This window comes from Rhinopithecus bieti, unplaced genomic scaffold (genome assembly GCF_001698545.2).
Source record: "Rhinopithecus bieti isolate Rb0 unplaced genomic scaffold, ASM169854v2 scaffold_28846, whole genome shotgun sequence".
Lineage (NCBI taxonomy): Eukaryota > Metazoa > Chordata > Mammalia > Primates > Cercopithecidae > Rhinopithecus > Rhinopithecus bieti.
Genome location: NW_016813231.1, coordinates 933510 through 949675, shown reverse-complemented (window position 1 = coordinate 949675; position 16166 = coordinate 933510). Strand labels below are relative to the sequence as shown.

Sequence of the window (16166 nt, the reverse complement as noted above, 5' to 3'; positions counted from 1 at the left end):
ACATCCCACTTCTGCACCTTGAGAATCACTACATTTATTGAAAGATTTCATTGCTTAACAGTGTGGGGAAGCAGAAAACAGTAAGAACTAGGTACCAAAGCAAAGAAGGGTTTTTTTTTGTTGTTGTTGCATGTCCTTGTACAGTGACCCTAACACTCCCTGTTGTCTTATATGGACCTCTTTTTTACTCATGCATGTTAACATCCTGATTCCTGAAGACATGATGAATTTGTGACCCTGCCAGACCAGTTTATAATGTACTAAGTACTAGCCATACTTCAGTAATGAGCCAAGGAGAAAAACTGATGAGGAAATTAATAAACATGGCTGTTTTCTTGGGAATGGCCTGGATTGAATAGAATAAGGTGTTGGGGGAATATAAAAAACATCTGTATTAAAGATTGGACTGAATTTTTCCTGAATCAGTTTTGTCAGCCAGTGCTAAAATGTAATACCTTTCTTTAAGCAAACAGTGTCCATTTTGGTGGTATATGAGTATCTAGTTTGGACGAAGTAACCCCTTTTAACAGTAATCAATTTGCAGACCCTAAAAAATAGAATCTTTAGTCAATCAAACAGGAATGTGAAGATATATAGTATTATGAAGATTTTAATGATGTATTTTTACCTACATTTTAAGTTGGATTTGCTGGTCAACATTTCTTACAAGACATCTTGTCAGAGAAATTTCTGCACTTAAAAGTGAAATGTTGTGTTTTTATGTCCATTGTAATTTCATTCTGTCATTTAAATGAGTGGCCCAAAAATCTTGCCAGAAATATGTTCAAAATTCTATTCCTTTAAGGTCTTTTCCCCTAAAACTTTGAATTCAAAATTTGTATTATAGTAAGCAAATATTTTCCTTAAGCTTATTTATATAAGCTTCCTGATAAATTGGTAAATTAAAGCTTCCTGATAATTGGTCTAAAGCATATTTTTATAAAGTATTTTGGAGATTTTTTGACCTTCTGTATATATTCATATTACCCTCCTGCCTTCCATTAAAGTCATTTTACTGTTAAGCTATAATTTTTTCCTGATAAAATTTTTCTGTTCTTTTCTGTCTGCATAGTTCCTCTGACTCTCAACTGTTGTCTTTTTTCTGTGCTTTCCTATTCAAACACATGCTTCAATGTTTGTGGCTCTTGCTTACAGGAAGAAGAGGTGGCGGAGTCTGGGGTAAGTGTAGAGATGAACGCAACTGGAATGAAGGTTGTGCGACTCTTAACATATACTGCATCCTTTTCATTAATGCACGCACATAAAGTAGCATGAATTCTATTAACCCTGTCAGCCTACATTCCTGACAAATGCCTTCTGCTAACAAGGTGAAAGTAGTGATAGAACTAGCTATTTTCATTTATTTTCCACTGTTGATGTCCTGTAAGTCCTTTTTAGATTTTAATTTAGCTAGGTCATTTAGATGATGATAATGATAATGAATTTGTTGTGTGCTTGCTATGTGCCATACATTGTTCTAAGCACTCTAAACGAATTATCTTACTTAATTCTACTACTACCCTATAAGGAAATACTGTTCTTTCCATGGTATGAATGGGAAAGGTTGAGTTGCCCAAAGTTTTAGAGTTCATTAATGGTGGATCCAAACCTAGGTAGTCTAATTCTAGAGTTCACACCACTTTCTTTTATTCAAATGCCACATTTTATTAAAGTAAATATGTCATATGAATGTATAAAAATGAATGAAAGATGTGTTTATGAAGGTTGCATTTTCCATCCGTTTTCCAAAAAGAGGCAGCCCTTATCCAAGCTGTACTATAAAATTGAAGTAGAAGATGATTTTATTTCCTCAGACCCACTAATGCCACTTACTTGTAGCATTGATTGAATTTTACTTGAAATTTTTACCAGCTTTAATTGAAGACTCCCTTATCTTTAAAGTTGTGATAGAATCAGCAACTGCCACTATAACTATCCATTGTTATAGATTTAGGTCTCTACTTCTACATAGCTAACATAGAATGTTAAAGATCTTATAAATCATCTATCTAGTCCTTTCATTTTTAGATGAAGAAAGAGATGACTTTTGTGGATGAAGGGATTGCATAAGAAGAATTTTGTTATTTTAAGACTTGTAGTGAACCATGAAGTTAGAAGCTTTTATTACATGTAAGAAGAATTTTTTTGTGAGCCACCTTCTTTACTCGAGTCTTGTCTCATTTGTGGTCTTGTTTTCTGTCAATGCTTGATGAACTTGACTTTCCTTCTATTTTCTTTCTCCCTTTTCTGTGTGTTTCCCACGTTTTTTCTTCTGGATCATAAATTTATGTCTTGGTCTCTTTTGGCTCTTCTCACTGAAAATAGAAATTGATACCTGGCATTACTATTATAAAGAAGAATACTTGGACAATATCTTTTAGTGGGCGTTGGGTGTGTTTGAATGACTTACGTTAACATGTTTCACTGTTCATTCAGCTTTAGGGTTGCACTGTGTGATGCTTGCAAACATTAGATATATTTATTTTATATCGGAGCATTTTCTGTTTTCAGAGTAGTTTAGAAAACATTTTACTGATATTTATCACAGTGTTTTTGTTAGAATTTTGTGTCTCTCCTAGATTTGTCAACACCTACTTTTTTATATTAACTAAGATAAAATTATTAAATATTTGTGTTAAAATTTGCTCCTAAATAGCTGCAACTTGATTTTACTGCATTTCTTTGAATTCAAGACATCGTCAATTGTTGGGCATATTGTTCTTTTATCTACTACTAAGGAAAATCACTGCAGTGTCCTGTTACCACTGAGAATTTCTACTTTATGCTTATTGAAGGAGCTCTTACGGACTTGGCTATGGGTTTTTATCACAATGTCAACACTGAATTTTAAAATCAATATTTTCATTCACATAAAAGGATATAAGCAAAGTAAATTGGTTTAGATTTTCCTAAAATTTCTTCATATTCAAAATATGAAACTTCTGAAGTGTTTTCTTTTAGAGTCATTAGCTTCTGAATTTTGTTTTCCAGAACCCTCCTCCCCCATACAGTATTGCCCTCTGTGCCATCCAATGTGTTGGTAATGCACCATTTCTTTGAAGAACCACAAAAGAACTGAAAGCTGCTAGTGCTGGGCTCTCAGGATAGCTTTGGAAATAATTAGAGTTAGTTTTCTCTTGTCACTTGCTTTGGGAATGTTCTTGAACTTGTCAGATTTATTACTTCCTTATAATCATTTGGTCCGTGGAGGTTAAAAGGCTAATTCACTAATGTCATTGGATTTTCTTTCAAGCCACTCTGCAAGTTTTGAGGTTCCTGCATGTGTAAATAATGTCTTGTCATAGTTTCTGCCAGGCCAATAGCAGTTGAAAGTTGCCACTGAGTGTAAGATATACCCCTATTTGAGAGATCTTAAAATGTGAAAGAAAAAAATGCCATAACACTTTTTCAACTATATTTCACTTAATTTACAATGAAAGCATTAGGATTTTAGTATCTTTTAAAGTAGATAGATGAGCACTATGGTCTTTGTATTTAGAATATTTTATATAAAATGAAGCTTAATTTAGAACCTGTAGATAACCATATTATTTTGGAATGGTGAAATAAAATACCATCTAAATAAAAATTATTTAAGAATTTTGTATTTGTTAGACTTGTTGGAAAGGACAAACATCATTGCAGTTGCTGTTTTCCATTGGTTCTAGGTGCAGTCATTGTAGGATGTTTGCCAAAAAGAGTAGAGTCAGGTGAAGCTGTAGCTTGTTTGAATTGTGGTTATTTCCACCAGCTTGCAATTCTGTCACATTCACAGGCATTACAAAAGTGATGTCCCAGATCCTCAGTTGTAGAACCCAAATATTGCCTAACCATTCCATATGTGAGTAGAAGCATTGAGTTTTTCCTGCATTCTGATTTCTGACTATATTGAATTGCGTATAAATGCTGTAAATTTTCAGCTAATATGTTATTGGTAGTGCTCTTTGAGTTTTGGCCAGAGTAATGGTTACTGGTAAAATTGGTTAACATGCTCAGAGTGGGCCTGCTATAATGGTAGCGGCAATAGCATGTCGAAAGCAGAACAACAAGCAAAACTACTTTAGAACCCTCATTGCTAAAGAACCCTGGTTCAGAGATTTGGCTGAGGATGGACTTGTCCTGGTCCAGACTCTTGCCATATCTTCAATGCGTGGGTGGCCTCCAGGACCAGAGGAATGATTTTTCTTGTTACTGTTGTGCCATGGGTTGCATAGGCACAAACACAGGCCTGTTGGAATATGCCACTCAAGGGGGCATTGTTATCCTATTCTTTTGAATTCTGTACTTTGCCAAATCCTGTTCTTAATTCAGAACATCACCATATGTGCCAAATTACTTTGCATTAATGCTCTTCATCTTTTAACAAATTTACATCAGCATGCAATAGCATTAACAGAACAAAATCTTTTAATCTTCAATCTATGCTTAGTTCTCATCTCTACAGCCCCTTATTGTGATTTTCATCTTCTTACAGGTCACTGAGTCAAGGAAGCACAAATTCAAACATGCTGGATGTTCAGGGAGGTGCTCACAAAAAAAGGGCACGCCGCAGCTCTCTACTTAATGCCAAGAAGCTGTATGAGGATGCCCAAATGGCAAGAAAGGTGAAGCAGTATCTTTCCAGTCTGGATGTAGAGACAGATGAGGAGAAGTTCCAGATGATGTCATTACAGTGGGAGCCTGCGTATGGTACTTGTGAGTATGAGTTTTCATTTATGTGACACTAAAGAGTACAACAAAATAAAAATTTACTTCTCTAGAATTATGCCTAAGTCCCAAGAAAATTAACTTTCACTCACAAAAGATTACTGGCATACCTTAGGCATCATGTGATCCAATTAATCACGTACTGAATCCCATCCATTCCTGATGCCTACGCTATCCAAAAAGAGGAATAAGTAGATCTTTAAGAAGCTTTGTAAGTATTTTAAAAACTGGATCATTATAAAGGAGGCTTTCTGTTGGAGAACACTTTTACATTCATCCCTAAAGAGTAAACATAAGGGGAATTTTTACCTCTTTTGTTTCATGGATAATATGTACCAGCTAGAAAATATGAGACATTTGATTAAAACACCAGTGATAATAGGTACCTTACAGGTGCCAGTAGTAAGGTAAAACAAAAAGAATCAGACACATTCTGATATTAGGTAGTCTCCAGAAAATATGAAAAGATCATGTTCTCAATACGAATTTTTTTAATTAAATACAAGCAAGAGAATGCATATATCTTTGGATCAAGGAAATTATGAGTTCTAAGAGCAAAAATCGAAGATAATGAAATATATACTGTTATAACAAAATAATTGTAATTCTTAAGTTGTAGATTAAGGCCAGGCATGGTATGTCACACCTGGAAACCTAGGCAGGAGGATCGCTTGAGGCCAGCTTTCACAACTCAAAGAGACCCCATCTCTACAAAAAAAAAAAAAATTAAAATTAGCCGAGTGGTAGTGCTAGCAACTTGGGAGGCTGAGGCAGGCAGGTCACTTGAGCCCAAGAGTTTAAGGCTGGAGTGAGCTAGGACTGTGCCACTGCTCTCCAGCCTGGGCAACAAAGTGAGACTCAGTCTCTAAAAAATAAATAAATATAAACACACACACACACACACACACACACACACACACACACACACACACACACACAGTGGGTTAAATTTGCCCATAAAAATTGCAATAGAATTTTATTTCAAAATTCCTAATTGACAAGGGGTAGTAATTATCATGGATTGACCCTAAGATTGATAAACGATATGGTATTTGCATAGTAATTTTTAAAAGTATGTCAAAAGAAATAATAGAAAACAGGAAGTGGAAGTAGAACCAAATACTGATTTTAAAATTTCAGTTTTGACAATTTTAAATAAGGGTAAGGAGCCTTTTAATAAGTGCTATCATCAAAACAATATCATGAATGCTTCTACATAGAAGAAAAGATTTGGAGTATGATGGGAAGAATACCTATGAAAGGATAAAGGCAGAATTTGAGTTTCATTTATTACCATTTAAGTAAGATTTTCTTCATCTTTGGTCCCTGTTTTCTCGAATGTAAAACTTTGGCAAGGGTTGGGAGTAGATTTTATTTCTGTGATTCTTTCTACATCAAAGTTACTAAATTTGGAAAAAGAAATTTTTAAAAGCTAACAGTTACTGACAGCATTCTACATTCTGGCTGCTACATGTTAAATAGTACATGTTAAAGGTAAAAGCTGAAAGAGTATATAGAACCTTTAACATTTATTCATGTTTTAAAGTTAAAAGCCACATACATATTTATTAAAGCCTTCTGACCCTGCTTTGAGTCATCATCAAAGTTATTTTTTCCCAAGTAATTTGATATAGACTTAATCATCTTGTGGTTATGAAACGCAGTTTATATGCACTGTCCTACCTTCCTCTTCTTACACCCACCCCAGACTTGTGTCTGTCTTTTCTCATAACACTAAATGATGTCCCATGCTACATGTTTAATATCTGTTTGAAATGAGAAAATCTTTAGGCCTTTCTTTCTTAAACTGGATTTGAACATTTAGTTCAATGCATGTTCCTTTAATTTGGTTTGAGTATATTTATAATGCATAATTGATTTTTAAATGTTTAAATAGTCACTCTCCCAAGCCCAAACAATAGTGGATTTCTGAGCATTATAGAATTTGGTTCTTCCTAATTAATTAGAATATATGTGGTTTTGTCATTCATCTGTGAACTCTTTTATTTTAAAGTAGGCTCAGATTTTTTTTCTTTCTACTGTGGCAATTATTAAAATAAGATGTCATTGATTAGTATTGACCAATCAATGAGAGAAGGATGAAAGTATTTCATGGCTCTAAACAAAGATGATAACCTCTTGGATTCAATTAGTTGGTGAGCCACTGCATATTTTCTCCTAGGGTCCATGCATTTTGACTTTCTAAGATATTCTGTGATTCTTATCACCCCACATATTGTCTAGCTGTCTTAATAAAAGCATAATAGCTATTATAGCTGTGTTGAGACAGTTTAGATACCTGTTTTTGCTTTTATCTTGATGTTTAGAACAAATACTTCATTAAGTACTGAGGCTGCACCTGCATGGAATATATCCACCCTGGGTAACGTAAGGATTAAAAGTACTCCCTGATGGAAGAATGTCTTCCCCTTGGACTGTAGTATTGGTTTCATGTGAAGGAGGCAGCTTTTATAAGTCAGGGTTCTCAGTTTTTTATCCTCACATTCATTTGCAAGAAACCTATGGATTTATAAAAACACTATCTCTGGTTTTCTTGTGTTAGAGCTGTTGAGATAAGTTCACTTATTTATTCAACAAATACCTATTAAGCATCTGTTTTCAGTCAGTAACTAGCACATAAGGATGTAGTAACAAACAAAATGCAGAGTCTTTACTCTCTAGTAGGTTAAAGCCTAATGAAAGGAACAGACAGGATAAAGCCTGGTGAGAGTATAGGACTGATGAGAGGAAAGGTAAGCGAGTCAAGTCAAGAGGGTAGGCTGATGCCAAATCATGCAGGGTCACGTAGGCCTTGTTTTAGGGATTTGGGTCTTTATTCTAAAAGCAAGGGCAAGTTAAAGTTTGTGCAGAAGGAGAAGGAAAATGATATGATCAAATACTCATTTTGGAAGAGTTACTCTTCAATGAAGAATGCCTCGAAGGCATGCTAGAATTGATACAGTGAGAAAAATATTTCAGTAGTAAAGAGAGAACGTTAACTTGACCCTCAGCAGAGTGATGATGGAGCTAATTAACATGGATTCAAGAATTATTTAGGGCTGGGTGAGATAGCTCACATCTGTAATCCCAACACTTTGGGGAGGCTGAGGCATGTGGATCACCTGAGGTCAGGAGTTCGAGACCAGCCTGGGCAACGTGGTAAAACCCCCCCTCTACTAAAAATACAAAAATAGGCCAGGTGCAGTGGCTCACACCTGTAATCCCAGCACTTTGGGAGGCTGAGGCAGGAGAATCACTTGAACCGTTGAACCCGGGAGGCAGAGGTTACAGTCCCGGGACCATTGCACTCCAGCCTTGGCAACAAAAGCGAAGTCATTAAAAAAAAAAAAATAAAATAAAAAAAAAAAAAAAAAAAGCCAGCTTTGGTTTGGCAGGTGTGGTGATCTTCCAGCCTTCGGGAGGCGAAGCCGGAGACTTATTTGAACCTGGGAGGTGGAGGCTGCAGTAAGCCAAGATTGCACCATTGCACTTCAGCCCTAGCGACAGAGAGAAACTTCATCTCAAAAAATTTTTTAAAAAAGAATTATTTAGGAGATAAAATTAACAACTTATTCTACCAAAATTTTAGAGATAACATTTTTTATCTGACTCACCAAGCAATAGAGATAACATTTTATAGTATTTAACTGAAATTCCTGCTAAGAAAATTAATCTATTTTATTTTTTGTACTAAAAATAGATGGTTTTAAAGTAACCATTTATTATTGCCAGTGGTGATAACCTTGCCTAAAAACATTCAGTTACTTATTTCTTACTCTCTCCTATTAGTGACCAAGAATTTAAGTGAGAAAAGATCAGCCAAATCATCTGAAATGTCCCCAGTGCCTGTGAGGTCAGCTGGCCAAACAACTAAAGCCCACTTGCATCAACCCCACAGAGTAAGCCAGGTGCTTCAGGTGCCAGCTGTTAATTTGCACCCCATCCGGAAGAAGGGACAAACAAAAGACCCTGCGTTGAGTGAGTATTCACCGCTAATATTACATCCATTTAACTGACATTTCCAGGGGAGTTAGAATGAAAAATAATCACAGATGTTCAGGAGATAAGCTGTTGTAGGTTGTGTAATATAATCATCACTTCATGAATCAGAAAGTATTTCATTTTGACTGTAGATGTTTGCTGACAGCATACATGTTTTAAATGCCAACATTGGATTTCCTATAATACTGAAATCTGTTGATCAATAGAAAATTTATAGCAAAGCATTTTGGGTACCAGGGGCTTACTGCATTCAAAGGTGTATTTAATGAAATATCTAATACAGACACAATCTACAAAAACTGTGGAAATGAAGTTGCTTATTCCAAAAATGACTATACGTTGTTTTTTGTCTGTAATGACCCCTTTTGAAAACCTAGGTAGGAAACAAGAGAATGTAACTTTTATAAAGTGTAGACCACACTTTTTTTTTTCTGTTAGGCCTTGTGGTCATTATTCATATTATTTTTATTTGTTGTTTTAACAGTATCACTATTTTAGCCTTTTAGATGAGAAGCTAGATTAGATTTGGTTCCTAGCATGATTACTTAGACCATGAATTGTATGTAGTATATGTTTAGTAGAACTTTGTTCATTTAATCTGTTGTTGTTTGAGATACAAAGTTGAATAAGAAATTCCCCCTTCTTTGCCAGATTTTCAGCCTGGTGATGTAGACACTCACACAGATAACTTCAGTGTAATGTGTCTTCTTCTTATGCCAGGGCTATATGCAGAACATATAAAGAACAAAACAAAACAGAGGTAACTTAGAGGTAAGATAGGGCTTCAGAAGAAGGCTTTTTGGAAATAACATCTAAGCAGCCTGAAAGGCTGGTGACAAAGAAGATGATTAGGCAAAAGTTCCAGAGAAGTTGCTTCAGACCGAGGAAACAGCTTGGTATGTGCAAGAAACTACAAGCACTTTGCTGACTCTGAGTGGAAATTGCATGCAGTGTTGACAGACAATAATAATTAAAGCTAACACGTGGAGAGCACTTACTGAGTGCCAGGCATGGTTCAAATTGTGCTTTATTAATTTTATATGTCAGTCTTCATAGTAATGCCACAAGATAAGTGGTATTTTACCCTCATTCTACAAAGGAAGCGTAGAGGCTAAAGGAAGGCTGACTGGCTTTAAATCTTTGCCTTTAACCACTGTGCTAAACAGCTTCCAAGATGCAGAGAATGAAGACAAGTATGCTGAAATTACAATGTGCCATGCCAAAGGAAAGTTATCAGTGAGAAGCCATTGAAGATACTTGAACAAGGGAAGGTTATGGTTCAAATTATGTTTGAGAAGGACTGTAGTAAGGATCACAGCAGGACTGGAGATAGAGAGCTCAGATGGAAAGCTGGTCTAACAGTTAAGTGGAAGTTGCCTGGGACCCGGACTCGTTTGGTGGCTATGGAAATGAAGAGAGAATTGGGTGCAGAATTGGTAAAGTTGATGAATTTGTTGGTAGGAGTGAGAGAGGGACAAAGTTAGCTCTGGTTTTTTTTTACTTGAATATCACCACTTGAGAGGCAACATTACTTGTACTATGTAGCTTGCTTTCTTTCTTTCTTTCTTTCTTTTTTGGAGACAGTCTCCCTCTGTCGCCCAGGCTGGAGTGCTGGAGTGCAGTGGCGCGATCTTGGCTCACTGAAACCTCCATTTCCCAGGTTCAAGCAATTCTTGTGCCAGCCTCCTGAGTAGCTGGGATTACAGATGCTTGCCAGCACACCTGGCTAGTTTTTGTGTCTTTAGTAGAGATGGGGTTTCACCATGCTGGCTAGGCTGGTCTCAAACTCCTGACTTCAGGTGATCCACCCACCTCAGCCTCCCAAAGTGCTCCGATTACAGGCGTGAGCCACCACACCTGGCCCCATATAGGTTTCTTCATTTCTTACTGTAATATGGCTGTTTATATGATAAAGATGTTTGCATTACATTTAATGAAGGGTAGTGTGAGTATACTATGATCTAAATTTTTTCGTTGTCCAGTGGCTGCTTGTTACTATGTCAAAATCCTCATCAAAGTTTGCTTACTTTATGTTTTGGTTCTTTGGGGGGTTTTTTGTTTTGTTTTGTTTTGTTTTGTTTTGAGTCAGAGTCTCACTCTGTCACCCAGGCTGGAGTGCAGTGGTGCAATCTCAGCTCACTGCAGCCTTCACCTCCCGGGTTCAAGCGATTCTCCTGCCTTAGCCTCCTGAGTAGATGGGATTACAGGTGTGCGCCACCACCCCTAGCTAATTTTTGTATTTTTAGTAGAGATGGGATTTCACCATGTTAGTCAGGCTGGTCTCGAACTCCTGACCTCATGATGTGCCCACCTTGGCTTCCCAGAGTGCCGGGATTACAGGTGTGAGCGACCGTACCCGGCCACTTACTTTATGTTTTAAGAACAATGTCTGTAGCTCTTTGACATTTCTTAGAGAAGATAAATGTGAAAACATCAATATATTGAAACCATTGCTAGGTTTGAGGTACACTAAACAGGACCAGACGTTGGACAAGGGTAATGAGAACTTTAAGGAATCTTTCCACTGTGCTGCATACTATTTTTCTATACATTCATGATTCTTTCTGTTGTTTACTTCTCTCCTGTAGTGTGAATTTAGTGCTCTTGAAAAGGGCTGGACTGGCAGCCCTGCAGCCTCTTCTGTATACCCACAGCACAGATGCACCACAGGTAGTGACAGTGCCAAAATCCCCACACTGCCCCTGCCACATGCCTCGCCCTGACTTGGAGAGGCCACCTCTAGAGGGGAGGGAAGAGTTTGAATCCATACCTTCTTTTTGAAGATTTCAAATCACTGTTGTCAGTTGTGGGAGGTGGGGCACAGCACTCAGACTGTTAAATTTATTTCCCTTATACCACAAAGCACAGACAAACTAATATAATCTGGTCCATGCTGACCAGCTGAATTTGAATGGATAACCTAGAGGTGAGAATCTCTGTGTGCCATTACCCAGTCATTTAGTCCCTGTTTGTCATTTACACATTTCAATCGACTACACTAGCCATTGTGTATCATAGCTTTAGTTACATAGTGATTTAGGCAACTATGGACATTTTAATTGTGAAATGATGCTTATTTGCATCTTTGGTTTTGTTTTTAGATATAAGTTTACCTCAGAAAGTTTTAGGAACAACTGAAGAAGTAAGTGGTAAGAAGCATACAGAAGATACTATTTCTGTGGCGTCATCTTTACATTCTAGTCCTCCTGCCTCTCCTCAAGGTTCCCCTCACAAAGGTAAGACAAGACATTTCAAACTAGTTCTTGTTAAACTAAACAATACTTTATAGCACATACTTTGCTTTTCAATCTATAGCAGTAATTGTAAATCATTAAGAAAAGCATAACTCCTAATGCTTTTTGAACTTTGATGTTTTGTATTGCATTATTCGAATGCTTTTTGGGTACTATGCGTCATGTAACTAGGACTCCAGTATTCAAAGTGTGATCCTAAACTTCAACAGACAGCAAGCGTGGATAAGAATGAAGGCAGAAGCCGTAGTTTTGGTGCAAATTCTTGGTGTCGTCATTCCAGTTTCCTATATTTGGACATTTCTATGAAGTGTTTGCAAATAAAAGTTTCTATAAGAGATTGTTTTTAGGCCAGGCACAGTGGCTTATGCTTATAATACCAGCATTTTGGGAAGCTGAGGCGGGTGGATCACTTGAGCCCAGGAGTTGGAGTCCAGCCAGGGCAACGTGATGAGACCCCATCTCTGCAAACAATGTAAAAATTGGGCATGGTGATGTGCCTGTAGTCCCAGCTACCTGAGAGGCTGAGGTGAGAGGATCGCTTGAGCCTGGGAGGCAGAGGTTGCAGTGAACTGTGATTGTGCCATTGTACTCCAGCCTGGGCAACACAGCAAGACCCCGTCTCAAAAAAAAGAAAGAAATTGTTTTTAACCAACTATAAGATTTAGGAAAACAAATGTTTAGGTTGATGGTTTTCCTTTTTTTAGTAATAGAGTATTACCTTTTTTAAAATTAGGATTTAAAGTAACCTGTACTCTTGTGGTTTTTTTACTTACACAGAATCTCATGAGGTGAAAAACTGAAATTCTTCTTGTTCATGTACATGTTTTCATCATTCAGACTGGAGCATTTCTTTTCGCGGCCAGCCTGGGCCGTGTGCACGCAGTTGCCGTTTCATGTTAGCTGCATGTAGCATTCTAAATATAGTGTGTATTTCTTATACTGACCCTTCACATTCTGTGTGTGCCCTGGAGAGAAAGGGGATTTAGTCCTGGCATCTTCTTCACAGATGTAAAAGAATTACATATTTAAATAATCACACCAGAGGATGGTACATGGTCAGAGGGAAGACAGACTTATTATAATAATTCTAACAGGAGAGAGAAGCTTCTAGAGCTCGCTTCAGCTTCCAGGCTCTAAGTTTATTCTCACTCTGCAGAGCTCTTTCTTATTTTTGCCCCCTGTGTGGCAATTATGTACAGTGATGTCAGACCTGAGTTTGAACCATGCACTATAGCTGTGTTACCACAAGTAATTTATTTATACGGTCAGGTTTTCTGTCTAAGATGGGAAAAAGACCATCTAGGCCGAAGCAGGTGGATCACCTGAAGTCAGGAGTTCAAGACTAGCCTGGCCAAGATGGTGAAACCCACCTATATTAAAAATACAAAAAACTTAGCCAGATGTAGTGGCACACGCCTATAGTCCCAGCTACTCAGGAGGCCGAGGCAGGAGAATTACTTGAACCCAGGAGGCGGAGGTTGTAGTGAGCCAAGATCATGCCATTGCATCCCAACTAGTTTGGTAGCTATGGAAATCAAGAGAGAACTGGATGTAGAATTGTTGCCCAACCTGGGTGACAAGAGCAAAACTCCATCTCAAAAAAAAAAAAAAAAAGAAAAAGACCATTTATTTCATCTATTTTAAGAGCCTCTTATATGGTTTAAATGAAATAATATTTATAAAGCCTGATGTGTGGTAAGTGTTTAGTGAATTGGAATGTCTCTTTTCTTTCTCTGCTGCCACCTCAGGACACCATAGCTCCATTACTTACTTGCTTTTTTCATCCTCACATAGCTGAGACTGGTTAGGTTTTCTTCATTCAGATTTTACTAAAGAAGCTTAATAAAAATGAAACAGGAGATATAAACAGTGTATATTGTAGGTGTACTTATAAAACACAGATTTTGATACCGTCGTAGCTCATATATAATTTTGTGTGGCACGCAGACCTGTGTCATCACTTTCCTTGTCTGTATGGTCCTATCCAATGCACCCCTTGCCAGATCTTGCGGTGTAGGATAAGCTGCAGTGCCTCCAGTCAGACAGATGGTCCAAATGAACAGTGTCCATATGCTCCTAATGCTCTTTCAGGAACATCTTTACACTCCTTACCCCTTTTAGAGACTGCTCAGAGGTCCATCCCATTATGGATAATTCTAACTAGTAGGATCTGATTTGGTATTTTATGCCTGAATGTGACTTCTGGCAAGAGGTATTAGGAACAGGAATTCCTCCATTGCTCTTATTCCCAATAAAATCTACACTCAACACTCGAATAGAGAAGTCTTTTCTCCATTGTCTTTCATTGTGTAGCCAACAGTTGAACACCATGTTTGTAGATTTGTGAGCTTCTCTTAGTAATGTTTGGAATTCTTAGAAGCCTGAAGAAATTCTTCTCTTCAAAACTGTTTCAGCTTGTTCTTGCATGTGTACTGTCAAAACCCCAACCAAGTATGATCCTTCTATTTGTGTAGACAGGTTTTTGCCAGTAATCTATGATTGAACAAAACTATCATTATGCTCAGAGTAAATTATTAGGATCTGTTCCTGGTTCTTATTAAACTTTGAGATCTCTTCTTTGTTTTCTTATGATTAAGAAAATAAACCTATCTTCATGTTTTGCATGAGGATAGTTTAAACAAGTACTTTAAAAAAGAAGTCAAGACCTTAAACATTATCTACCCTAGTGTTTAAGAAAAGCAGTCTCTCCACCTTGGATCTACAACAGGATCAGAAAATGAGCTTTATAAATATACCTATTGTATGTACTATTTGTATGTCTTATTTGGTTTTACTAAGCTTTTCATAGTAAAATCTACCTTACAATTCTAGACCTACATAGTTACTTTACAGAAATAATTCTAGTTACCTGATATTTTTCCTTATGATTTTACCAGCTTGGCTTCCTTTCAGCAGTTTTTTTGTTTTGTTTTGTTTTGTCACCAGCTTGTGCTGATAAAGGTAATCTTTCTCCTGCATTCTGTCTTGCGATAACTGATGTGTATATGTTATATATAAGTAGATTTTTTCCATGCATTAAAAAATATGTTGCTAGATTTCAATTTTTCAGATATTATCAAGATGTTAGAATTTTTAAATAGTGAAATATTATGTAAACAAGGCTAATTGTGATTGACCATGTCAGGGTTTTTGCATCTCTCCCTCCAGTTGGCAGTATCATATCTGATCACAGCAGCAAGATCAGTGGCCAGAGCTGCCCCGGAATAGGTGGGGCTTACTTGCAAAAGAAAATCCTTCAGATTACCAGGAGCACAGCCAAAAGAACAGACAGTACTGAGAAGGCCACTGAGGAGAATAGAGACAGGACAAGTTGTGAGAACACAACCAGAAAAAGAATGACATCCCCGTTTAGAAGACTTAGGGAAAGAATGCTTTCAAGGGAGAGACTAGTCAACAGCCAAAAAGAGGACACAGATCACAATCAAGCTACAGAAAGCTGTGAGAAAGTGAAGGATGTTGGAAGCAACATCAAAGATGAGAAAGGGAGTGCCATCTTCAATTCAAATAGCCAAGGCAACAGTAACACTTTAAACTGCTTCTATACGCGATTCAAGTCTAAAAGGAGGAAGACACTCTGATGAAGTTCCTTATTTTATTTTAGTGTTAAGTTTGTTTTCAGTTATTAATGTGTACATGGCTTAAACTATTTGTCAAAACTTAGGCAGATAACTTAGTAAAATACTATTTATAAGCACTTTAAAATGCCTCATTTGTACATATGTTATTTTACTAATGTATTGAGTTAGTAAAGTTTATACTCTTGTTTTCTGTAGTTGACTTTATTTTCTACTGTTAGCTGAATCTGTGAGTGAAATATGTAGAGGAGGCTTTTTTATCCTCTACTTTTACATATCTTTGGGGAGAAGGGACTAGTCTAACATAGCAATTTCAGAATCATCTGGAAAACTTGTTAAAAAATGCAATTACTGTGTCCCACCCCAGACTTCATAAACCTGAATTGCCAGAAATGGGATCCGGAGTGTTTATTTTAATTGACTTGCCAGGTGGTTCTTAGTATTATTATATTTGAGAAATACTGATCAAACAGACATAAGAATGAAATTATTTTTAAAACAATGAAGCAAGACGATTATGTAGAGCAATGACTGTTTCTTTTGAGGAAGAAGGTATTTATTTATTTTTAATTTACTTATTACATCCACTTTCTTGGTCCTTTTGAAA

General features: G+C 36.9%; 1 protein-coding gene across 1 annotated transcript in view; it reads left to right on the top strand.

Annotated features, from left to right (window-relative positions):
* RAPGEF6 (Rap guanine nucleotide exchange factor 6) overlaps nt 1-15681 on the top strand; it is a 134833-nt gene extending 119152 nt beyond the window's left edge. Inside the window, 5 exon segments of the mRNA XM_017847862.1 lie at nt 1156-1179; nt 4475-4695; nt 8497-8685; nt 11811-11945; nt 15132-15681. Coding sequence (XP_017703351.1) covers nt 1156-1179; nt 4475-4695; nt 8497-8685; nt 11811-11945; nt 15132-15562 — 1000 coding nt within the window. The 3' untranslated portion in view covers nt 15563-15681.
* Nucleotides 15682-16166: the final 485 nt, after the last annotated feature.